At 42.3% G+C, this 26794-nt stretch overlaps 1 protein-coding gene across 1 annotated transcript in view; it reads right to left on the bottom strand.

Annotated features, from left to right (window-relative positions):
- Positions 1 to 26077, bottom strand: part of lrrc17 (leucine rich repeat containing 17) — a 30713-nt gene extending 4636 nt beyond the window's left edge. Inside the window, exons 1-4 of the mRNA XM_030045384.1 lie at positions 25856 to 26077; positions 14463 to 14832; positions 12371 to 12869; positions 2592 to 2747 (exon numbers count right to left, since the gene is read on the bottom strand). Coding sequence (XP_029901244.1) covers positions 2592 to 2747; positions 12371 to 12869; positions 14463 to 14741 — 934 coding nt within the window. The 5' untranslated portion in view covers positions 14742 to 14832; positions 25856 to 26077. The remainder of the gene's footprint in view (positions 1 to 2591; positions 2748 to 12370; positions 12870 to 14462; positions 14833 to 25855) is intronic.
- Positions 26078 to 26794: the final 717 nt, after the last annotated feature.

Raw genomic sequence — 26794 nt, 5'->3', positions numbered from 1 at the left:
CCATGGTAAGTAAGTCAGTCCATTGTATTTGGCTGCCACGGCACAGGGAAGGTCACGGCAGACTGGAAATCTCACATAAACTATCTGGATGGGTAGAGTGTACTTGGAGTTAAGTGGGAAAATATCTTTCTGCACTTGAAAATGACTAATTTTTGGGATTGTTTGCCCTCTTTTCTTCTTTCTTTCCTCCCTTCCCTTCTTATTTCCGTCCTTTCTTCCTTCCCTCATTTGTTTAAATCTATTATATGGCATGTAGTCATACACCAGGCAGCAGCTCAGTGATTTGGGGGTGGGGTGTACCACGTGGTGCAAATACATATTCCAGAAAAGGTCAAGTTATCAGTCACAGAAAAATGAAACTGAGATTAAAATATACGTTCCTGTGGTTGTTCACTAAACCTCCTGATATTCATTGTGTTGTTGTGCACGCTACGCCACATCCATCTGGCGCCTAGAAAGGGCAAAACCAACCATAAAAGACATTTGCAAATACTACTGCATCTATTACTACTGAGGTCCAGGTCTGCCAGAGACTATTTATTTTTATTAATTCATTTTCCTTTATTCTGTTGTTTGTCCTCAGAGTGTCCAGAATAAATAAACATCCTGGAAAACCACTCTAAATGGTTTCATTGCCCTGAATGTGAACATGATTAGAAAGACAGGATCATGATTAAGACCATATGTTACGATATAGCTTTCACAAGGGTTCAGAATTACATTATATTTGTTTTTCGGCTCCAAGCGCACTGGGCTGACTTGTACAGTAGATTGTTTACATGTGTTGCAGGGTAATGAGTGAATGGTAAGCCTTTGTACAGGACTTCCCTCCTGGGCCTGGCCACATTGGCAGCCCGGCCCAGACATCATTAGGCTGGAGGGAATAATGAGTCGGCAGTTTTTTTTTTGACAATGTCTCGCTACTATGAGGGAGAGAGAAGGAAGGGAGCGAGATGAGAGGAAGGATAGCGAGATCAAAAGAAAATACACTGTACTCATATATGATTTGTGTGTGTATGTGTGTGTGTGTGTGTGTGAAGAATGCCTAGAGGGTTCTCTCTAATTAGTGGAGCTAATTAGTGCAGCATATAGTTTGTAGAGCAAGTTTTATAGGAAATAAATGCGACATAGCAGCTTGGCTTTAACAACACAACAACCTAATAGTTCCTCAAGGTTTATGTGTACCAAATTTGAGGAAAGAAAAATACTCTACATATTAACATCTGATTTATAGGCTATCAATTTCTGCTTCTTGCTTCCATTTATTTATTTATTTTCCTTTCCACATACATTTCGTCATTTATTGGTTTTTGCACTCTGGCAAAGCAACAAATCAAAAATTGCTGCTGATTGAAAACTCACAGATAAAAAAAAAACAAAAACATATTTTTTAATCTTCACTGAAGGTATGTAAAGCCTCAGTGAGGTTGAGATTTTACAGTGAAGAATTTGGTAGAAAATTATGACTTTATGCCTTGCTGCTTGGCTGGAGAGTGTCAACCTCTTATTTTCCAGTCCACAAATCACAGTGTGAGGCCCCTTTATCAATCCTGAGTCCTGACCCAGGCTCACCTAATTAGTGCATCATGTTATTGTTGGTTGTGTATTGTGGTAATACTGTCCAGACATAGTGGTGTCATCATGTTTTGATAATGCTGTCATGGAGATTAGTATTTTTTATGTGTAGGCAGCGCGTGGGATGTTAAAAACAACTGCTTCTGTCATGGCAACACATCAGCTCATAAGCCTCAAATTTTCTGCGTCCCCGCATGTTCTGTGTTTTTCCAATCAAATGACCACTCCAGGATTTGCCGATCTTGCGCCATATCTTTCACAGCTTATTATCCTCGATGACTGCTCTCCCTCTGAGTGAGTTTTTAAATGTAGACGCCGTCCCTCTCTGACACAGATTCGTGATGAATTCTAGTAACTGCCAGAGGTTATCTTCTACATCCACATTTGCAGGAACATTAATCAGATGACCTCCAGTTCCCTGGACTCCTGCTCCACATACATCATTTATACCACCGACCAAAGACCTGAGTGGACTTTTAACACTGAACACTGCAAATAATCACCATCTGAACAAGTCATGGAAACTCATATTCAGTGTTAACATCTTGCATTTCTTAAAACAAGTGGAAAAAAGGTGGGATGAGATAATCCTGCTTGTTTCCAAAGCAGTTTCACTTGCTTCAGGAGTATAAATATATCGAAAACAGGACAGAATAAGACAGATCAGCCTACTAGGATCAAGAAAATGACACTTGGTTTGAGAAAATTGTGTTGTTGTAGTTTTTTTTTTTTTTTTAATACCTTATTTTATGTAAAGCATCAAATATGAGAGAAAATACCTTGTTAGAATTGGGACTGCAGTTTGCTTTAAACAGTAGCTGTTAGTGCATGTGTATCATTGGATGATCTATGTACACTCATCGTTCAAAGATGATGAGTTTATATCTACATATATAGCATGTGTTAAGCTGTGTGTATTCTCACATGTGTGTGTGCAAGCTCCAGAGGCTGTATGAGTGCTTGCTGTTGTGCTCATAAGCCTATTGGCCTTTATGTCCGTGTGGGCGGGTGGTTACCTGTGTCTATGCGGCTGAGGCTGTTGCTGCTGAGGTTGAGCAATTTGAGATCTTTGGCTAACAGGAACTGTTTGGCCCTGAGATGCTGGATGCCGTTGCTGGACAAGTCCATCTTCACTATGTCTGATGGCAGGTCAGCTGGGATGTTCTTCAGCTCTGCAGAGAGACACCGTGAGAGAGAAAGAGAAAGGTAAGCATTCATCAAGTTCATCACAGTGGCCGGGAAGGTCTGATGGGATTTTACTTCAACTCTGAAAGGAGCAAGCAGAAGTGACTGGAATGTAATGTAGATAATAAGATAATACAACATGTACTTATACTGCAACCACCAAATATTTATGAGCAACACATAAATAAAGAAGTAAGATGCATTTTCATTGACGGATTTATAAATCTGAAGCAGATGTGCAAATGTATGCAACTCAGGTGTGCAGATAGGACAATAAACATCTGCAGATGTGCACGTATGCATTGTGAGCTATTCACATTGTCAGACGGCGGAGACACAGAATAGCATCATGCAGAAAAGAACATGGAAAAGCAATGAGCAATGTGCAATGGAACTTCAATGCGGGGTTTTAGTTAGGACTGAAACATGGGAAAGCTGAGTGCAAAAAACCCAGGGAGTGCTGGGAATATAATTAGTGTGCATCTTTATACTTTTTCAAGATGTTGTGTGGGTTGTGTGCAGCATTTAACATTTTCAAGATGGAGTGACAGCATAACATGTAACGATATATCAAGTCTGTGGACTGTGGACTGTTTTCTCTCTCTCCCTCTCTCTCTCTCTCTCTCTCCCCCTAAATGTTAGTTTTTCCCTCCTCTGACAGCCTGCCAGTCTCTTTGAAGAGTCTAATGTATGAAACAGTGCTATATCACTCAGGCAATGTTGGGACAGATTTGTCAGTGTCAAAACTTCCGTCCCAGAGGTAAAAGGGACCTTTGTGGATGGTGTCAGAAATCATATCATACGTTTTTGGCTCTGAATTCTACCTTTGGGAGCACTGCTCTTGGATCAAAACTTTATGAATTCAACAAGGCAGCTTTTTTTTTGAAAATTTTAAATGCTTTTTGAATGGGTTCTGGGCCCCAAGGTTATCAAACCTGTCTCACATGCAACCTTCACTTCTTCTAGAAATATGACAATCAGCAAAATTGGAGTCATGAGGTTTTTCAGTAGGATATCATAGGTGGTTGCATCTGCTATAATAACACTTATTATATAACACTGGCTTTGCTCTGTTGAACGCTGTGTAGGTGGTCTCCTCCTATGGATGATTGTTTTGGAAGCAGTTTGCAAAATGGTTGCAGATGAGTGGAAGTGTGTTGCATGTAAGGATGTTTAGAGACATGGATACTGATATCATATCATATAACCCAACAATGTTTATTTTCTGATATAAAATGTCTGGTCTTTAATTTTGCAGATGAGAAGTGTATGAGAAAAAGGCAGCAGTTTGGGTGTGTGTGTGTAGCCAGCATGTGTGTCCTAGTCTCCTGCAGATGCTGCGGTCTATGCACACACATTCAGCGCATACACATGGAGACACACACTTCACCGCTGTCGATGCTACAGATATCATGAAAGGCATGACACCATAAATCATCACCAACTGTAAGACTCTGTAATTACTTACACACACACAGACACAGATGTAGACGTTGCACTCAGGAAATGTGATCACTGCTCTTCAGTGATGGGACATTTAAGGCAGGAACAGGGGTGGAGGCAGGAAATACTTTGGAGACTCGGAGGTTCTAGGTCACGAATTCTGCCATAGTGGGAACTCAACATCTAAAGGGAATCCTGACCTGACTTAAATGTATGTATCTGTAACTCTGTCCATCTTCTACATGTCCAAACAGAGCAGATTTTGAGATTTACAAGGGCTGGAATAGTGCTCGCACATATCACGGCCCAGACTCGAATTCCCAGGCTCCCATGTGAGAAACCAGACATCAGCAAACTTGAGCCAAAGGCAAATCCTCCCTGTCTTAGAGAGATACATCTGTACATCTGAGAGATACATCTCCTACTGTACATCCATCCATGTTTTGCATTAAAGGAGGCAAATCAGAATGAATGGATGGTGAATAAATAATGCCCTCCTGTCCTTCCATATCTGTTAAATCAAACTCTACACACTGCCCACTGCTTGAAAAGCATCTTTTGTAGCAGCCAGAGAAACTTTGCCAGTTTTACACAAATTTATAAATCCCAGTTCTTTAAATCAGAGACACATGCACCAGCAAAATGTTATTTTGATTTGTTGTAGCAGCGTCATCACTTCCTGGAGCTAAATGTGTTTTCATGCAACATTAGTTTTGTTTAACATTGGGGGATATCCTGTGACTTTTTTCTTGGTGGTGAAAATCTTTCTGATAAAGCACTACGCTCTTTGCTGCTCAAACATCTGTGATATGTTTCTTCAGAGTGGACCACTGAGTGAAGAAACATGCAGAGAGAGAGAGAGAGAGAGAAACATGGCAGGAAACAAAGGTCACTCATTCACAGCCGCGTTTGGATGGAGTTTCTGATGGATCTGTTGGAGTCATCACGTTGGTACGCATTTGAACATCTGTCCTTCTTGGACTCCTCTATCCAAAAAAAAAAGAGGCTTTGTAGTTACAGCAAGCAGGGGTGAGATTAAATGCTAGTAAGGAGGGGGAGAGAGGAAGGGATGTCCCACCAGGTGTACTAGAGCCCAAAAAATCCTCTTCTATGAGCGTCTCTGTTTCAGTAGGTGCTGTATTTATTAATATAATAAACCAGAGACCTGGCAAGGAATAAACTGGAAAGAAGAGGAATTATGTAGCCTGTGTTACTTTTGTTTAGCATCTTGTGCAACCAAAGCACTGAGCACTGCGGTCGGGCCATCACAGCACTATAAAAACATCACTGGTGTGTTTTCTAGTGCAATTATATGGGTTATCCAATGCAGAACTGCAAATATGTTCTACATCAGCTATATGTATTTGGGTTGAGCTATATGATGATACAAATTTATGGTCATCGCGTCCATTCAAAACCAACTGCGGATTTGCCAGTCGCAAACTGAGGCTGTTCTTAATTTCTGAGAAGTTTCCTTTTTGGTGAGCCAAGTATTTCATCTTATAGCAACAGTGCAGTAAATTTCGCTGGAGCCATTAGCCATGCAGGGATAACAGTTCAGAGTCATTTCCTAGCTTATTCTATGGTGTCTAAATTATAGCGCTTGGTTTATGTCAAAGTGTTAGGTTTGAATTACCTTCTGCAGCAATTTAAAGGGTCTCATTTGTCAAAATACGCTCCGGAGGTTGCGTTATTAGTATAACATATGGAGGCTATGCATTAGTACAGGACATGGATGATGCAATGCAGCAAATGCACGGCAGTTGAGTAACAGGCCTGCAGTATTTACATAGTTTGAATTACAGAGATAGAGCCACTTCCGTGATTTAGTAGGAGTGCAAAGCCTTCAGCTGGACATTTATCTACACATCCCACCCCACGGGGAATGGGTTAGTGAAGCTGATGATGTATAGTCCTTAGCAAGGCCCAATGGCATTTTTGCACTCTGTCTGCCTTTCTTTTTTATTGTTTTTACTTCTTTTGTTTAATATCTTACACATCTAGTAAACTGTCCTGCAGCTGTATAATATGTTACTTTTCACAATTGCCCAAAGTAAAATAAACAGCCAAATCTGCAGGTTGGACTTTATATGTGCATTAACACTATGGAGTGATATTAATGCACACACAGGAGCAGGCGGTGCAATGCATTGACTGTTTATACAGTAGAGACGAGGATAGAAGTTATTCTTGTACTGTGTGTGTCTATATGAATATTGTAGGGTCAACGCTGCATGGTGTAGTGAGGTTTTACTATTTGGACGCATGCCCTGAGGCTTGACAGGGGTGAATGATTTCATAATGTGTTCTCTGACTGTTTAAAGCAATAGATGTTCTGTCGGCTGTCAAACAGCAGCAGCATTTTGTTAGTATTTCACAAGGGAGCTGCTCTGGAGGCTAAGACTCATTTCCTCAGTTTATTAAGGTGACTACCTTGTCATTTTCTTAAATTTATGTATAAAACTAAGTGGACAAGGTAGGTATACTAAAGTCATTTTAAAGACGTGGGTATAGTCTTATACATTATATTGCACATGACAGGTAAGTATGTAGTAAAAGTCAGAGATTTCTCATTTAGACTCTCTTTAACAAGCAAGGTGCAATAAGTTGTCATCAGCCTTTCTAATTTCCCGCACACCTCCAGGCTCGGGGTTATGCAGTCAGGTGATGAATGTTCCACATCTTAGAGCTGTATGTAATATATACAGTCTCATAACACTCTGTCATCACGTAGACAGAACGGAAGATATACAGGCCGAGGTGGAGCCTTTTCTAAACACACTGACAACTTTGTTTATGGGATATCACTATTGCAGCAACCAGATTAGTGTGATACTTGTTAGATGTCCTCCCTGATCCTGGGAAGCTTGGCCACGTCATGCTAAATGTAAAAAATAAATAAATAAATAAATAAATTTAAAAATAATAACAAAATAAGGGTCTAATGCTTTTCTGCTTAAGTAGATGGACGGGGAGACACTGTAACTGCTTCATGACTGAAGGAATAAACCAGGTAGTGGTTTGATCAAAAATAGGACTGCAGAAGAATTTTAAATTTTGTTAACAAAGTTTAAAGCCAGTACAGATTCTGTACTGAATTAATGTTTACAGTAGCTCTCTCTTTCTGCATGAAATGAGCTGTAGGAATAAAAAAAAATCACATCTAAGGTCGGGTGTGAAGATTTGTAGCTTAATTTAAACCTGTGATGACTAAACCCATTACTCCAGGAATGTTCACATTTTCATTTTCGCTTCAAATGGTTTCTCTAGGCCCACTGTAAACTGTTATGGAGCCTGATAGTACATAGGTATAGAGGAATTAAGTGTCTTTTCACATAAAATCATGTATCAATTGCCGTTCAGACTGTAAAATGACAGACAATTTTCCGTTAAACAGTTAAAGGAGCTGCCAACTTGCCTAAAAGAATATAACTACTAGTTTCAGTGGAAAATTTGCAGCATCCCTTGGTCTTTCCTAACTGTGTTTCAGTGGCTTTTTCATCCCAGCGTGAATAATTTCTAAGGGACAATCCAAACCAAAAGCTCAAACCAGAAGTCAAACATCAGTTTCATAACAGTTGTACAATCCCTAGTGTGCACAGGATCTTCAAACTACTGAACACAGAAAAAAAACTCCTGGCGCCTGGCAGAGGTAGCTGCTAAATCCTGCTGTTAGAGGGAGTCATGGCAGATATTTCTCCTCTCTCCTTCTCTCATTCATTCACGCTCCCTCCCTCTGACATTATGGAGGATCCTTTTTTTCTGTTGAAAAACTGCCCACTGTTGATTATCCAGGAAGTGCAAGGAGGGCCTGACATAAGAGCAAGTGTGTGTGTGAATGTGTGTGTGTGTACGTCAGTGTGTCTGTGGTTAAGGAGCGGCTAAAAGACGATATAGCTGAGTCACACTTTCTGCTGCTTACTCAAAATGTCAATTTATGTTACTTTTAAAAGCTCTGTGTCCCTGTCACACCTGAGCACAACAAGTCCTCCAATCCATACGACCACATTGATTTGTTTGTTTCAACCCTTTAATACGACCAAAGGGAGCGTTTCCCAAATTAGGAGCGCATTCGACCCACAGGAGCATCATCTTGAGGTTGGAGGTTGGTTAAAGTTAGTAAAAGGTCACGGTTTAGGTTGCCAAACGTTAGCTACCTAATATTAGCAGACTTATTTTAATATCAGTGATCACTGCTCTAGCATGGATTTGGATGGCAACGGAGTGAAAAGCATGTTGGTTGACCAATCTGCCACTCCACCGACTTCCTCAGCGGACTTTGTTGCTCCATTCATACTGCACCACGGTGTTGTTATTTCACTACAGGACCACTAGAGGTCACTTAACTTTAAAACATAACTATAGATCAGAATGAGCTACTGTTCAAATAACCTATGGGGTTGTTTTTTATGCCGGAGGACACGGTGTCCCTGAGCAGGGTCGTAAGACACGTCCTTCGCTTTGTTTAGACTGCGACACTGGATGAAGACATTTGACTCCGATCTAACATTTATTGTGAAGGACTGTTAAAAGAAAGCAAACATCGGTATGAATGAAATCTGTGTTTTGAAATGCGACGGGTTCAGAGAGTTTGCTTCCCGTCATAACAAATATGCGAATATAACCCTAAAACTTGGCCACTGCCGCAGAAATAATATACTGAGGGCTGAGGAGGTTCAGTGGCGACTACTTTGCACAGGATACATCCAATCTGTTGGACCTCCATGGACCAATGAGGTTACACGGCCAGCCTCTCACAGAGTTGAGCTTTACAAACTCTTTCATCAAGTCACTAATCCCTCCGGTGTAATTTGAAGACCTATTTGATTGTATCAGGATAACACTGTGTCATGTGTAATTTCAGCAAGAGTTCACAGACGGAGCAAGCTATGCATGGCAACTTTCAAGTTTCACAGAGCATTTTTTTTTTCACATTTTTTGAACATAAATGGGAGTGAACTGGGGCAAGTTGGACTTGACTTCTCCACTACCAAAGCAAGTCTCTACACGATTATGCAAACGACAGATAGGCTCGGTCGTATTTTAAGGAGAAGTCAAAATATGAACGGTATGTTCCTTGAACAACATCGGTTGGGTTTAACCGCTCTGTATGGGGCTGCTCTGAAGATCTACACTGAGAAAGATGTGGAGTCTGAATTCACTGGAATCTATTGTGGTTCGCCTCAGTGGAACAGACTTTAACCACTGATGGGATGGAGTTGGGGGATGAAGAGAAAGATGAGAGGAAAATATAGGGGTTGGAGAGAGAAAAGGAGGTTGAGCAATATTTGAAAGGAGAAATAAACTGACATAATTCAATGCAATGTGATTGGATGCCACGCCACACCCTGACATTTCTCGACCCAAGCGTTTGCATGGCCAAATCAGAGAATAACACAGCAAATAATATCATACCATATGGCTCCACACCATCCTAGCTGCTGGGAGAAATTCCGCTTGCAAAGCCACAACACTTGACAGCGTATCGAAAAACATTCACAGTCACATTCATGGTGGGATGGAGTTAAGAGGGAGGGAGTGATGACAGGCAGCAGAAGGAGGGAGAGATGAGGAGATACGGATGGGGGAACCAGCCTGGGAGAAAACACAGACCCTTACAGTGTTTTCAGATAAAGAATCAATTGAAAGCCGTACTGTAGAAAAAAAAAATAATTAGGAAAATATGCAAAAAGCCTCCTTGAGCAGCTATAAAATACAGACACAGCATTGTGTGGTTTTGGCTTGTCGGCGCTGCCTGAAAGATTGCTTTCTCTTGAGGGCATAAGCTCTCCATTTATAAATGATTTCAATCGCTCATTTCAATGTTGAGAGCTTACTTGGCCCGTGCGGTGAACACAGACAATCTTTCAGTACAGTGAATTGTCAGCTGGTGCTATTTGGGCATCAAAAGAGGCACATTTTAGCTGCGAAAAAGGAAGAGGGTGGTGGAAAGTGGTGACCGGCGGGTTGAAGAGACAGAGGGAGGGGATATGAGAGCAAAACAGAATAAAGGACCCACATAAAAGCAATGTCCACAGGCCGATGTGATCTATCTGCGGATATTGTCATTTCTGCCTTTAGCGTGTCTTTGAAAAGCAATATTGAAGCTGAATTTTTATCGAGCATTGCAGAGGTTACAGCCTGCCTGATAGCAGCCTTATAGTGGCTTTTTTACAGTGAGAGAGAACCAGATGTGAAAACTGGAAGAGTTGGAAGAAAAAAAAAATTGTTAAGAGCCCCCACTTGCTTAGCCTCTCCCCTGCTCTCTCTTTCTCTCCCTCTCTTTCTCCCATCCTGTCTTCCCAGTGCCTGCCTGTTTACTGTCGTTACTGCTGCCTCCTACCACAGGCTGACTCAGCATGAAAGGAAAAAACACAAACACACGGAGGAGCCGGGTAATACCAACCCAACCACAGCGCTCCGCTTCAAAGCCTCGAGGAGAACACCACAACTCTTCAGAAACTGATCAAAACGGAATGGAACGGGATCAAACTGACTAAAAAGACATAAATACCTTGCTTGCAACAGCGCTGAAAAGCACCAAAAACCACCGAGGCGCCAAGACAATACAACGCACCACAAGTTCAAAACAAAACAGTACAATACACTGTACCACACCAGGGTATGCCCAAATGTGAGACAACAATACACACTTTTGCAACGTGATACCACACAGCGAGGCACAACATGCACCACAACACAGCACTCAGACAAATTTTATGAAACGATCACTATGGCTCAAAAGAAAAATGTACGCTCCGGGCACAAAAACTCCTCCACAAACATTAATCAAATTGTTTTAAACTAACCTCAGCCAAAGGTTTAGCTGCTTAAACTGACACACTAACCTTTCCACATGATACAGAGGGGAATAAACTGTGCCGAGTTTGTGCTTCTACTGTTGTCATTTCGTTGTGGAAGAATATTATCTTTGCAGAATTTCTGTCCACAACACAAGCATAAACTGTTGCAGCACAACACGAGGCGTCAAAATGCGAAAAAGACACACAAAAGTGCCACCATGTGACACGAGACACAACACAACCCAACACGTAACGTGACGCAACAAGACACAAGACACAAGAGTACACAAAGAGTACACAACCATGACAGAATGCAATACACAACAAAGCACAAAATATGACACATCTCTATACACAGGTTGAAATATATAGAAGACAAGAGACGAGATTTTGGTATCGGAAGCATTCTGGTTTCCATTTCCGATTCTGTTTGTAGTCGGAGTGGTTTTGTGAAGGTAAACAGCCCGTGTGGGGAGTGACAGTCGTCTGGACCAAAAACACCTACAAAAAGTATAGATGTTTGTGTATTGTGTGGAGAAATGTTTGACTGTGACAGCATGACACAGAACAAGACAATATGAAATGAGGCATGAAACAGACCAAAAAAGATACGACACAAAACACAACACAAGAATATGACACCACAGGACACACACACAAAAAAACACAACACAAAATGAAATGAAGCATGAGATTTCATACAAAAAAAGAGATGTGTTCAAGGTGTGGTCTTTGCAGAATGAGTAGGTTTTGGCCGTTGCGGTTTGTAAACACAACATTCAAAGTTGGCCCGTCTTCCCTGGCTAAGGTAACTGACGGCAACAAGTTTCCATTTCCTTGGATGGAGACAGAATTGAAATGTAACATTGCCGTCCCAGGGGAAAAGAAAAAATTTGGCCCGCCGGCACCTAGAAAACGGGCCAGCTCCGCATCACTCTTCATCCTCGTCCTGGTGAAAGCCAACGCCAGATTAACTCATGGAACGAGCTTTGTCTGCTTGGAATTTCACCTCGTTACATTTTCTTTTTTCTCCAGCCCATGCCTGTGATTTTCATAGCTTTCCTGTTGGATGTCATGCTATCAATCTGGCACTGCATGTTGTTATTGGTTGGGAGTGACACATCCACTGCCCAAAGGCTGACACGCACAAGAGCTGACACTCAGCAAAACAATGCAGGCGCAGGGCTTGGTCTCTGCAGACACACACGCCAACACACACTTCTAGTGGCTCAGAAGTGATGATTGAGAGGGATTATTTTTGTATGAGTCTACATTGTTTTTTTGGAAAATCAAGACACAACATCACAGCACAGCACAACAGCACAGCACAACACACTCATGCACAAAACCCGACTGTCCCTCACCTTTGCTGCTGCAGTCCAGCAGAGGTTTGGGGAACATGTAGGTGTGGCACATGGAGGTGGCGTCTGGCTTCACTTTGAACGGCGGAGGCCTCGGTTGCCTCCCTGGTCCCTCCTCCGGCCTCCTGTCCACCTGGTTGTCGGCGGCGCACAGCGACTCCACGCTCACCTTCTTCAGCTTCTGGCCCCTGAGAGAAGGCGGCTCGGCGCACTTGGCGTAATTTCCCAGGTTTCGGTTGCTAGGCACCTGAATGGTCCTGATCAGGCTGTCCAGCAGGCAGTGGCAGCTCCAGGGGTTGTCATAGATACGGAGGTAGGTGAGGCGGGGCATGGGGAGCAGGACCTCCTCGGTGGCTGTTTTCAGTCTGTTGTGCTGGAGGAGCAGGGTGGTGAGCTGGGACAGGCCGCTGAACGCCCCGTCCTCCACCATGGAGATGTCGTTCTGCTGCAGGTCCAGGCTTTTCAGCTGGGTGAACTGGGAGAACATGTTGTCCCTCAGCACCTAAGGAGAGAAACAGGAATGTACTTTATTATTATATTTGTATTTGTGGATTTATGCACAGACAATATTTTTCTATGAACTGTCGCTGTACCTTTTAGTTGTTATTTTACAAAGATTTAAGAAAGTTAGTATCCTCTCTGGTGCAGAAATTATAGTGATGTTTTATGTTATCAAAAACAAACCATAATATATATCAGTATACTGAAATTTTTACCTGCAGTCGCTGTGCATATCAAACACTAAAAAAACACAACAGATTCCTGCTTATTGGAAAATTATTTTGCCCTTTCCAGGATTTTTTATTTCCTTCTTCAGTGACAGATATCATGATGTATTATAGCTGATTATCTTACAATATATCATATATTGGAGAAACGTGTGGGTAAAATATCACAGTAGTATCGTATCACCACTAACCCACTGATTCCCACCTCTATGCTGTGGTAATATATCACAATTTATTGAAAAGTACACGAGGAATTGTTACTTTTCATTTTGATGGGCTGATCCAGCAGTGATATGTCAGAAGCCACATACTCAATGTAAGGTTAGAAAATGTTAGAATATGTGTGCCTAATCTCTTTTGAGTCTATCATGAGCATGCAGACAAATTCCTGTCAACCTTGGTTATGTTCATAAAATGTTGAAACTAAATCAACCAAATTGTTGGTTGCTCACCAGCTTGCTTGGGTTCTTTCTTTCCTTTACATTTCTGACTGAATTTCTTAATTTATTCACTCACTTGTCAGCTTGCCATGTAATTAATCGATTCATTTAGTTGTTCATTCATTCCTTCTCTTTGCCTCCAAGATTTTGGGATTTTTAAATCCTTCCAGTGAACCCTGTGAGACCTGTGAGAGAAGTTTTTAAAGGCACAATCCGCCACTCAGAGTAGGACACTGGTGTTGGCAGAGGTTGGAGTTTGAGGTTGGAGACAAATAACTTGAGGTGGGCACAGAAAAAAAAAAAAAAAAAATCCTTCCTTCCCTTATTAATTCTTTCAATAAAACACCCAGCTTTGTGAATTTGGATAGGAAAAGCCTCAAGGAAGCGTAGCTGCAATCTCTTTCCACATATTTGTTCAGGGTATTTTTCCATTTCATCCATCTTGATACTTTAATAGCCTTTCATTTTGCTCCTCTCAACACCTGTGGCATACACATCCTGTGCGCTTGCATATACAGGCGCACGCATGCACACACACACACACACACACACACTCTCTCTCTCTCTCTCTCTTTGATCTGGATTTCAAATAAATGGTCCACAGATGCTGATAGTATCAACAAACTGACCACGTTTAAGGGTTTAGGGTCAGGGAAAGAGGCTTGGGACACGAAATCTCAGGATATTGATTTGAAACGTGCAGCACGGAAATAAAAACACTATTTTATGACATTCTCTTCAGTTTCACGAGACCATATTTGCTGTCCTTGCAATTTGTTAATGATATTTGTTTGTATATTGTTTCTGGACACTAGCAGGTGGTGTGTGTCTTTTGTCTGCCTCGGCTTGCCTCTTTGCTGTTCATCCGCAGCATGGAACTGACTCCAAATAGTCAGTCTGTGTTTCACTCGGGTTACCTCTAATTACCTGGATCTTATTTCTTGCCAGCAGCAGGTGGTTTATGTCTTTGGGCCAGTCTTGCATCACGGTGGTCAGCTGTCTGTCCTGGCAGTCCAGGTACTTCTCTCCGGCCTCCATGTACTCCTTACACTCCTGAATCTGGCGCCTCACTACCCCGGCCCTGCCTCTGCCCCGCACTCGGCCCCTGGCGTCCGGTCCCAGAGCCCCGGAGCCCGACCGCGGGCCTCGCCTGGGCTCAGCTGACCGCAGAAGCAGCAAGAGGAGGAGGATGGTGAAGAGATGCATAATGGAGAGGAGAGGAGAGAGCAGGCCTCTTTGTAATCAGGTCAGGCTTGGAAGACTTGCGGTGTGACAGGACACAGGAAGCAGGTCACAGCTGTGTGTTTGAGAAGAGAAAGACATGGAGAGAGAGAGAGAGAGAGGAATTTTAAAAAGTCTCCTGTTGACCACTTCAGTTCATACAAATTGATTCACATACAGACTCAGCCATTTAGCTGACGCTGTTGAAGATTTTTTTTATTATGACAGCAACAGTAGATTCATAAATGGCCAACATTAGAATCTACTACAGTTACTGTCAGCACAAGAGCCAGAGCAGCAGCACGATGGATGTGACAAATGGTTGCTGTCTTGTGTCTCCAAAATGTCAACTCTCAGCAACAAAGGACAGTCAGTACTAATGATCGGATTTGAGAAATAAACCAGATTTGCCTGCAGTCTGAACAAAACCTAAAAAAAAAAAAAAAAAAATCTTCCTCCTCAGCTTGATAACAATCCATTTCTGATGTTATCCAATGGGCTTTGAAGGGGTCAGGTAACATTTTAGGAGCAAAGGAGCATGTTTTCACTTCAGTCAGTTGAAGTGAAAACATGAAAATCACGACATCACCAATGTCATCACATTGTGCCTTTGCACATGTAAAGAAATACGAGCATAGGTCAGAAAGACAAATAGTGCACAGGTCACAGACATGAAACAGTGACTTCACTTCACCAAACAGCCGCCCTGTGAAGGTGAAACAAAAACAGGAGGGGAGGTTGAGCGGGAGAGAGAACAAAGAGTGTGATTTTAAATTTAAGTGTGGGGGGCGACTGAATAAAGGCTGGTAAAGAGGATCAAAAGATGCACATATTAAGAATGATTTTATTCTTGAATACAATAAACAGTGACAACCTGCTTGGGGCAGCACATGTTGAAGGAATTAGAGTTGACGAGTGGGGGCACGATGAAAGTGGGGAAAGAGGGGTAGGAGGAGGCAGGGAAGGGGGTTCAGCGGAAGAGAAAGAGAGACATTTGTTTTATGTTAACATACTGAACATTTTAAGGGTTAAAACATGGTCATGGTATAGTGTTATTGTCTTCCTTTGCTGCCCCCTGAATGTTTTTCGTCCTCCACTAAGTAAACCCTGATGTTCTCTCGCCCTCCCCTCCTTTCAGAAATGCTTCTCTTTTGGTCTGTCTCTATTTCACACATGTTTCACTATCCGTCTGTGAACATGCACTAGACAAGACTTCTCACACCGCCTTGCCGTCAAAAAAACTGTTGTGCAACTGTAACAAATGTGCTTTTTTAAAGATTATTTCACAATCAGGATCAAACGATCAATCACAATAAAAAGTGGAGTGTTCCCTGACGGTGCGGATACAAATTGTTAGCAGGACTGCAAAGACAAGATGGATTGTGTACAGTAGACTCTTCTTTCTTAGACAGTATGTAGTGCAGAGTGGAAAAAAAGGCAGGAAGTAGAGATGATGATGATGAAATGGCTTCAAACTCACAATATCACAATAACTTGGTGAGCAACTCAGGCCACTTCTACACAAATAGAGGTGCAGTTTTATTTGTAAGAGGGAAATAAAGGTAAAAAAAAAAAAAAAAAATCACTTCCATGTAGTCTTAGTCTGCTGAGCCATCAGGGTGCAAAGCATGTGTGGAAGCGGTCGTGCTTCACAAGCCAGTTGCTTTTTTCTGTCTTCCTGCCTTTGTGTCTTTCTCACTTTCTTGCAGCCTTCCTGAGTTTCAACCTCCACTGCCAAGCTGTGAAACTACCATCACTGGCAAACATGAAACCTCCATGACTGGAAATATTAACATGTATGGCTCAATAATGATGGCAAGTGCCGCTCTTTGCCACAGAGCTACTTGTGCCCGCTGTGTGGGCGTGCATTTATGTGTGTATGTGTGTATGTGTGTGTGTGTGCGTCTGCGCGCGCGTCCATGTGTGCATGCGTTTTTATGGTAAAATAAGTGAGTCATGGGTCTCTTGTGTGATCAGAGTCAATAGGCAAGGTCACACAGTCTGCCAAGAAGCAGTGTGTGCACATACACACACACACACACACACACAAACACACATGTTCTCGTTGAGTCAGTCCAACTGTACCAAACCGCAGGGCCCCCTCAGTGTCTTCCAGTCTCTCACACAGTGGAACAAGCCTGTCAATGCAGATGGTGCTGTTCCATTGTGAATAACAGACCGGGTATGTTAGTGAGCTACAGACAGAAACAGCTGAGAATCCATTACCGTCCAGTGAATGCTCTTTGACCATCAAACTATCAATCCTGTCAAACGAAGCAAAACATTAAAGTTCAATTTATTTTTATCACCTCAGGGTGTGTATGCAACAATAGACTTTTAGTGAGCGGTTACTCCAACCCCAAAAGGAGTTGTTTGACTTTTCAGCCGTCAGCTTTCTGCGTGCTTGGGTGTGTGTGATTGCGCCTGCTGCCGGCTTTACGTTGAGTGTGTACGGTGTCCTTGCACACAATCCTGTATCTGTCTTGTATCAGGGTGCTTGCATCTGTCTATTCATATGAATCTGTAAATACCAATGCAAGAGTGTGTTTGCTTAGATGCATGCTTGTGCGCTTGATGAGAGAGGTATACTAACACAAGGGTAACTTCTAGCAGTTAAAAGTGGGCTCGTTTTTCTTTATTTTCAGTCCATTTAATTTTTTGCCGTTGTTTCTGTGCATTGACTGGCGGACCCTTTTCTAGGAGGCGGGCATGTTGTGTGTGCACCAATGCACCATGGTCCTGAGTACATAGCACCGGGATATTTGCCTGACATTGAGATCGTGCCCATTCTGCACCTCTCAAAGTTAAAAAATCCTTCTGACTTGTCTCCTCTCCATCTACATCTTCTTTGTAAACTAAATGAGACGAATCATTTCACCTGAATTTACTGTGTGTAAGTGTAAGTGGCTCTAAATGATTGTGCATGCAGTGGCTGTGGTTCTATATACCATATACCTGTACACATTTGTGCATTTCACCATTAAAACTGGCTGCTGACTCAATCCACTATTCCTTCAAAAGCGTTTTGGCGTTTTACCCTTCACTTCCCTGTATAGTCACTGAACCATCTCCAAACCATTTCGACCAACATTTGAACTGCCCAGCTTCTTTTCCACAGACAGCTGTTTAGCAGGAACGTCCTGTCCCATCCAGCCCTTATAGGAAACTCCAGCCATGCTCAGCCTACAATATCCAAAATGCATTCCAGCTCTGACCATAACAAACCCACTCAAGCCCAACCCAGCCCGGTGGTTCACCTCATGCCCATACCAGCCCAAATTAGCCCTTCCTGTCTGGCTTTATTGCCCAGTGCAACCAGGCTATGCCAACCCAACCCAGTCTTGTGGTAAAACTGTGTACCAGTGTCCTTAAACATCCTGCAGAAGGCTGTCGGTATTTTGGGTCAAATAAATATTTCCTTAGGGGGGCATTTCTGTAAATTCTATGGAGACTGTTTTGTTTTTCCTGACATTTCATCTGCCCTCAACCTGAATACAGTTTTGTCTGGATATGAGATGTTGTGGCAACTTACTTCCTCTTCTGGCCCATGGAAGAATAATGTGGGAGGAATCTGAGGCCTCTTTCAAGAAATGCAAGTGGGTGTTTTGTCCAGCCTGTGTATGACAACCAGGGTTGGGGCCCAATGATCAATCACCGGAAATAAGGATGAGCTGAGTACGTTTTTAAGGTAGGGAGTTATCAGTCACAAAAATAAGACATGGACATTATCATTTTTCCAAGAACACCATGACACTTTGGCCTGCAAAATAAATCATTTTGATGAATCTCTCTCGTTCAAGCATGCCATCTCCTATTTCACTCTCCCTTACACCTCACCTGCCTCACTTACACTATGCACACACACACATACACACACACACACACACACACACACACACACACAGAGCACTGGTAATGCTGTAAATGATACCTTTCAGTGTACTAATGAGGTGCTATGCTGAAGGCACTCTGCAAACAGCTCGGTTTATGTGAAGAACAAATCCTCCCTCTTCAGCGCTCTCTCTCTCTCTCTCTCTCCCTCACTCTCTCTTCCTTTCTCTTACACACACACACACACACACATTGATGTTTTGCATGCATAATTCTTCTGCATTCTTAAACACCAGTGCCTCTATTATTATCTGACATTTTAATATATTCAGTTTCATCATTTCAGAAAGATTATTTATTCTCAGTCACGACTAGTAGGGGTCACAGGGGTGCTGATCCCGTCCTGTTACTTCAATACATCATAGAGATTGTCTCATTAGTCATATTTTATCCTTTTGCAATTTATGTAGTGTCAGAGTTGGCTGACATTTTTATCAGTTTGTTCACAGTCTGGTGAAATCACTCCATGCAAACAAGAGAAGTTTATTTGCCTCAGGGTCACTGTGTTAATGGCAATATCGTTTTGTTTTTATACGACAGTAGTTGTTAGACATTTTATTTTCACATTCCTGGCACAATACTTAATACTTTCACGTTTCTACCTCAATAGGTGTTTTTTTTTTCAGAGACCACATTTGTAAAAAGTAGACCAACGTAACCCGAAGGATTACATCACACAGCACGGCCTTTAAACTTTTCATAGTGAATTGTGCTCATAACACTAAAAATATGAAAATCAAGCACTCTTACATCACCATTTGTGGTAAAGATTCAGTTATCAGCGTACACTCAGCGGAAAATTACTCTAGTATTGTTGTGCAAATGGAAAAATCATTATTTGGTAATGTGTACCGTTGTGTTGCAAATCACTGTAATGGCTTTGCAAATCAAAACAATTTACTGAGTTAGTCTATGGACGTGTAGGGAACATTAAATACTCAAGTATGAGCTGAATCAAAACAAAGCCTTGAATAACTGCTTAGTCTGTAGTGTTTGTGTGTGTGAAGCTTGCTTTTGGCTAACGGTGCAGGAAGAGCCTTCAGATAGTGTGAAGAGGCAGCTCATGGCCTAAGATTAACATTTTAACATTAACATTTTCAAACACTTACAATCATGATTATAACATTGTGTAATTTGCATTAAAATTTACCAATCTCCAACAGTGCTGTCTGCATGTTTGCAATTAAAAATACATTCTGCTTTGTTCAAACCCTCCATACTTCATTTTTAGTTCCAGGGGAGATTCCAAGGTTTCCAAAGATACTAAATATGTCCTGCCGAATTGCATGGAAATGTGTACAAAATGATGCAGTTATTTTCTATTTCATGCAATGGTGCAGATAAGGTCTTAATTCCTAAAATTGATGGTTTTTCTTGATTGCCAAGACACATTTCTGTAAATTACACTCCATTTCTCAAAACTCTAAACACCATTGCAAAACTGCAAAGTCATCTTCACAAACTTCAAAGCTCCATGTCAAACTCTCCACTCAAACCTGTGTAATCTGCTATCTAAACCAAAACTCTGCCTTCACACATCACAAAGAGCCATCCAATACACACCCTACAGAATAGCCATTACACACTGGTGAGATCAATTCGAAATACTGCTGTAAAGACCTGAAATCCACCCCTGGCAAATTTCAGTCATAATATCACAAGCAGGTGGTGAACACAGATGTAAAGGTTTGGTCTCAAACCTTCCACCACCATGCCGCATTCTCTGTTTAGCAATGGAGAATATGCAAGGAGAAGGATGTTGTTGAACTTTGAGTTGTTGTAGTGAACATGTCGGTGGAAAGGCACATTGTCCCAAATGATGACAGTGTGGCTCCTCTGGTTGTGCTCACTCCCTCTGGTCTAGTTGATACACATTATGCCACTAAGGAAATCCTGAGATTCTGATTGGTGTATGAACAATTTGACCTGTAGTGTTTCCACCTGGAGAACTGTGTGTTAACTGGTTTCCACTTCAGATGCCTTGAGCCAATGATATTGCCAGCCAGTGCCTTCTAAATGAGCACATGGTGCAGCCAGTGTTAAATGAAGGGGTTTGTGTGTGGATTTTGTCACCAAAAGTTAACAAATCTGGCTCATGTGTGAAAACAGAGGAATCGTTTTTTTTTGTTGTTGTTGTTGTTGTTGTTTTTTGTTTTGTTTTGGGTTTTTTTTTACCACTTCGGCCAACACACTTCAAAATGTGCAACTTTTGCTTTGAGAGCGAGTTTGACCATGAACAACTGCAGATAAATTATACTTTATTCATGTACAGTATCAGCATATAAAGATGTGTGTGTGTGTGTGTGTGTGTGTGTGTGTGTGTGTGTGTGTGTGTGTGTGTGTGTGTGTGTGTGTGTGTGTGTGCATGTGTGTGTGCGTGCATGTGTATTTTGTGAGCTGTCTGTGGTCTTGTATGCCTCATCTGGCTCATGCGGACCGGAGGAGACACAGACAGGTTGGCATCTAACATCATTACATACCACCTACAGTGAGGAAAGGGGTGGCAAGAGAGACCAGAGAGAGAGAGAGTGACTGAGATTAAGACTGACTGAACTGCTCACAAATTTTCCATGTTTTCCATTTATCATGTAGGTGTTTCAAACACATTTGGCATTCAATACAGAGACAAAGCGAGAGAGAGAGACGGGAATAGGGAAGCGAGAGCAGAAGACCGGACTGAAGTCACTGTGGTTGAACTTGCATGGGACCCCATTCTCCATCCCAAATCGGGAAACTTCCTGGTAGAGGGAGACAGACTGGTTTCACCACAGAAACGTCTTCAGTACCACAGGATCAACTGGGGCCCACCAGTAACTACATGGTTCTTTAGAAAACTTGTTTTTGTTGTTCAAGCTTTCTGAAGAAACATTTCTGGTTCCTCAAATAACTGTTGTTGTAGTTTTTTGAGGCAACTTTGAGGCATTTAAAGAAAATAAATCATTTCCACTAGGGACCTTTATTGTTCTGTTTGCATGTGACAAGAAGAAACACACAAACCACTTGAAAACATGGAGAAAAATACTGCACCAGCGACACATCTACATCTACTAAGGGCATTTTATGCTCAATCCTACGCTTTTGAAAGCTTGTCTTGTACCTGCTTTCTTAGAGTCCTGCACCAGCAAGCGGCCTTTCACCCACAAAGCCTTGAAGCTGCATGGTTGCTACCTTTGCTGGCTGCACACAGAGGCTCTCAATGCTCCAATAACACTGGACAGGGCACCAGGGATGGAAAGAATACAAGCCTCCAGAGGAAATAATTCAGAATACAAGGACTAGTCTGTATGGGGAGAGAGCCGGATAGAAAGAGAGAACCAAGAACAAGAGAGAGGGAAAGCAAGAAAAACAATGAGAGTGAGACAGCTTTTTCTCCTTAGGTGCTCACAGGAAGAGAAAGAAATGGAGACAGAGAGAGGGAGCAGACATTAATGAGTTACTCCATCGTAAGTAAATTAGTCAAGCAATCTATTACAGAAACAAGGAATAGAGAGAGAGAGAGAGAGAGAGAGAGAGAGAGAGAGAGAGAGAGAGAGAGAGAGAGAGAGAGAGAGAGAGAGCGAGCTTAGGTGATTTTTTTTAATTTCCTCTGCCAGCAAGCCTCCCGGTAAGCTGACCTGACTTTGTTTCTTTTGGGCCAAGTTCCCTGTGAGTGCATGTGTGCGTGCATGTGTGTGTGTGTGTGTGTGTGTGTGTGTGTGTGTGTGTGTGTGTGTGCATAAGTGCGCGTGCACACCCTAAGCTCTCTGGATAATCAGCATGTAACTGCCCCACCATCAAGTTAGTGGGACGAGAAGCAAAGAAATAGAGAGGGAGCTCCGATCATAAACTCAAAACCCATGGGAGAGCGAGAGAGAGAGTGACAAATAGAGAGAGAGGGAGAGAGAGAGCACCCTCACACACCCCTGAGAGCCTAATTGAAACCAGTCGAGCTCTGCAGAGCAGCAGAGGGGGGAAAGGGACACTGAGGAAAAAGTGCAGCAGAAGAAAATGACACTTTCACTTGTCCAGGTGAGACCAGAGGTGGTGAACTCGCAAAAAAATCTCTTAGCCCATGACAGAAAGACAAGTTAAAGGACTGATAGCTTACCGAAAAACAAAATCAAAGCATGTGTGTATGTGTGTGTTCCCCTACAGTATGCCTGTGTGAAATCTCCTCCTGCCATTCTCTTGGGTCCAAACAAGCCCACAAGAATAGCAACAAGAACTCTGGAAAAAGGGTCACTTTTCCATGCCTGTGTGTATGAGCAGCTGTCCATGCATGCGTGTGCGTGCGTGCGTGCGTGCGTGCGTGCGTGCGTGCGTGCGTGCGTGCGTGCGTGCGTGCGTGCGTGCGTGCGTGCGTGCGTGCGTGCGTGCGTGCGTGCACAGCAACCAGCCAGTCTGTTTCCCTTCAGCTGATGTTATGCAGCCATCGATGCAGTCTCCTGTGCTTTCTTGGCTGCATCGAGTTATCACATTCCCCAGGAGACTACTAACTATGAAACACTCAACTTCATCATAAAACATAAAGCCCGGGATTAGCTTTACTACTGTTGGGGTCAATCATTTGTCAGACAAGTGGATACTGAGATGGCAAAACGATGGAACATGAGTGGAGCAGATTTTTCTATAGTATAGTATAGTATAGTATAGCACAGTATAGTGTAGTATAGTATAGTATAGTATAGCAGAGTATAGTATAGTATAGTATAGTATCGTACTGTATAGTAGTATTTAATTGTATTGTGTTGCATAATATAGTGTAGTATAGTATAGCATTGTATTTTATAGTATAGTGTAGTGTAGTAATATAGAATTGTATTGTATTGTATTGTTTAGTGTAGTACAGTATAGTATAGTATAGTACAGAATGGAAAGGTAGAGTACAGTATAGTATAGTATTTGGTTGTAGATTATAGTATAGTATCATATAGTATAGCATAGTGTCCTATTGTATTGTATTTTATTCAACTCTATTCTCCTCTTGTCTATTCTCACCTATTCTATTCATTCTATGCTGTTTGAGTCAAATCTATTTTATTCTGTTCTGTTCTTTTATATTCGATTCTATTCAGTTCTATTCTATTTTGTTCTGTTCTACTCTCATCTTCCCTATTCTGCTCTGTTTTATGATGGTCTATTCTCGTGTAATCATCTGCTCTATTCTCTTCTGGTCGATTATTTTGCTCCATAACATTCTCACTGACTCATTTCTCTCAAAACGAAAAGGTGGGAGTTAAAAAAATCTGTCATGAGATGTTTAGCAGAGCTCTGTCTCTCTCTCTCTCTCACACACACACACACACACATACACCCCCACCCGCCAGCCAGCTATGTTGATTGGCTTGGATTGGCGCCAGACACATCTGTACCACACAGAGTCCCACACACAGCAACAAAAACAACGCACACACACACATACTCCAACCCTCTCTCCCACTTACACACTCTCTCCTCACACTACCAAGTGTTCCACTTAGACTTAACTGCAGCAAGCTGAAACAGCAGAAATTTAGCTAAGGGTTCTCCCACTTTGTAATCTGAGTAAACATGCAAGTCAACCTTTTTTTCCATGCTGAACTCCAGTCTGTTCTGAGTTGCATGAGTCTGGAATTTCACTGAACACACATCAGGGCAGGTAACACCGCCAACAGATGTGTGCATCATCTGCACGCACCTAACCACCACCACATAAACACTGCGCATTCATGTACACGTTCAAACACACACACACACATTCTTATAACCAACAATCATACTCACACAAAGTGTACAGTAAATCTCCCTTGAAACATTCCCTCCTCCCTCTTGGGTAACGCTACCCTTAAATTTTGTCCAAACAGGAGCTATCTGACACATCTCATGAGTCACCACCCACTGCACACTCTTTCAGCACTATTTAATTTAGAACATAGATATTTATGTATTTCCTGAACATAAGCCATTTGGAAGGTATGGCCATCCAGAGTGTATACAATGAGTGCCACAGGGGGGAAATAAACCTGCCACCCTGGCAGAATTAGGACTTTTCTCTGTCCATTGAGCTGCACGGGGAATTGAACCCCCTTTTTGTGCTGCATAAGGACCACTGATGGCTGTTGCATAACACAAACAGTGAGGAAACATCTAAAATTAACAGCGGAATACTTCATCTGCTGCAGAAATCGAGTGCATCTGAGGGGGCATAAAGATTAATGTCGGGGTGCAATGGCCTCTTACAAACTGGGCACAAGTACAGCTCCACATCACAACTGAGTTGTAAACGAAACGGGAAAGCTTACCTCAGCAGTTCATGTGTTGCTAACTTGAAACAGGATGCAACATCAGTGTAATGAATGAAGGAAAATTGATTGCTTGTTTTGGGATCTTTTCCCTTTTTACACGAGTGCCAAAAACAACAGTCCATTGTGACACAAAGAAAATAATGTAATTAATTACACCCGACAAATGCTGCCCATTATGCAAACAAACTTAATATCTTTCATGTAGTTCAGGCTCATATGATTTAAACAAACTTCTGACTCGATTACAAAAGACATATTTTTTTCATTTTGGGATAATTTGCTCCAGGCTAATCTATGTCCTAAACTGAACTCATGTGTTTTCACATAATGCTTTGTTGTGCAGTCTAAGATAAACCTATAAAGTCAGTCTTATCAAACAAGAATGTGAACATTTTATTATCTGGAACCAGACTTAATGCAGGTCCACAAAATCATACCCTAGCTCATATTTACCTGACTTATCTTAATGCCCTTAGAGAGTTACGAAAATGACTTAATTGCTCCCATGTCTGCAAAACCGCAGCGAGTGAGTTGCATTCATTATATCCTTGTACTTCTGCTGTCACTGCAAACTAAAACCGGTGAACAAAGGAGGGAGAAATCAGGGAACTCGCATCTCCATTCAAAAGTATGAAGAAGACTAAAAAAGGCAAAAATAATGCTTTTCTGGCTTCCATTACAATTACTTCTGCAACCCAAAAATAGTTTTATATCCAGACTGGATCTTTCAGGGAATCAGTTTTTACCTCCAAAAACTTGGAAGTAAAATCAACCTTTTCTTGCCAAAACTCACATTGCTTATTAAACATTGCATCAGGAAGCATTGGGAAGTTTTGCGGATTTGTTTTCAATTGCATAACCCCTTTTTGTAACTCGATAGATCTGATGCAGCACAATCCAGCCTGCTGACTGTGCTACTACTAAATGAGGTTTGGAGTCCTGTACCTGTGCAAAGAGAGAGTCTGGCTCTGGCTCGTCCACTAGGACCTGCAGATCTCCGGTTGGTCCCGCGTCCCCGGCTCCTAGTCCTGTCATGAGCGCTGCGTCCAAGCCAAAAAAAAATCTGCCTGCCTGCCTGTAACGTGCTGCCTGAACTGAGAGACTTACTACTGGATTCTCCAATCTCTCTCTCTCTCTCTCTCTCTCTCTCTCTCTCTCTCTCTCTCTCTCTCTCTCTCTCTCTCTCTCTCTCTCTCTCTCTCTCACTCCCTCTCTCTCTCTCTCACACTCTCTCTCTCTCTCTCTCTCTCTGCTTTGCCCACGTCTGTGTCTACTCTGTAGATTACTGCTTGTGCTGACTGATTGACTGCTCTCTCTCTCTCTCTCTCTCTCTCTCTCCCTCTTTCTCTAACTTTACTGCCTGCTTCTCCTTTCTTGTCTCAAACTTACTGCCTGCAACAAATAACTCGCCCTCTCTCTCGCTCTCTATCTCTCCCCTTTTCTCTCTCTCTTCTTTCCACACACTTAGCTGGATCACACTGCTAGAGTGTGTAAAGAGAGAGAGCGAGGGAGAGAGAGAGAGAGAAGGGGAGACTATGTGTGTATGTACAACTGGTTCTCCAAGGAGCCACGGGGCTGCATCTGGTGTAGCATTACACACACACACACACACACACACACACACACCAGTGCAGGGAGGCTGTAACCCTGCGCCAGGTCCTCTCAGTTAAATCACTGGACCCTCTCCAATGTATGCTACTAACTGGCCCATTGGAGAGAGAGAGGGAGAGAGAGAAAGAGAGAGAGGGAGAGAGAGAGAGAGGGAGAGAGAGAGAGAGAGATTGTGTGTGTGCAAGTTAGAAAATGTGTAGAGACAGATAAAGAGAGACAGAGGGGAGAGAGGAGTGGGAAAAGAGAGAGGACAGAGATAAAGAATGTTAAAGC

This window comes from Myripristis murdjan, chromosome 23, assembly GCF_902150065.1.
Source record: "Myripristis murdjan chromosome 23, fMyrMur1.1, whole genome shotgun sequence".
Classification (NCBI taxonomy): Eukaryota; Metazoa; Chordata; class Actinopteri; order Holocentriformes; family Holocentridae; genus Myripristis; species Myripristis murdjan.
The sequence above is the reverse complement of the archived record's forward strand: the minus strand, read 5'-3'. Positions and strand labels throughout refer to the sequence as shown.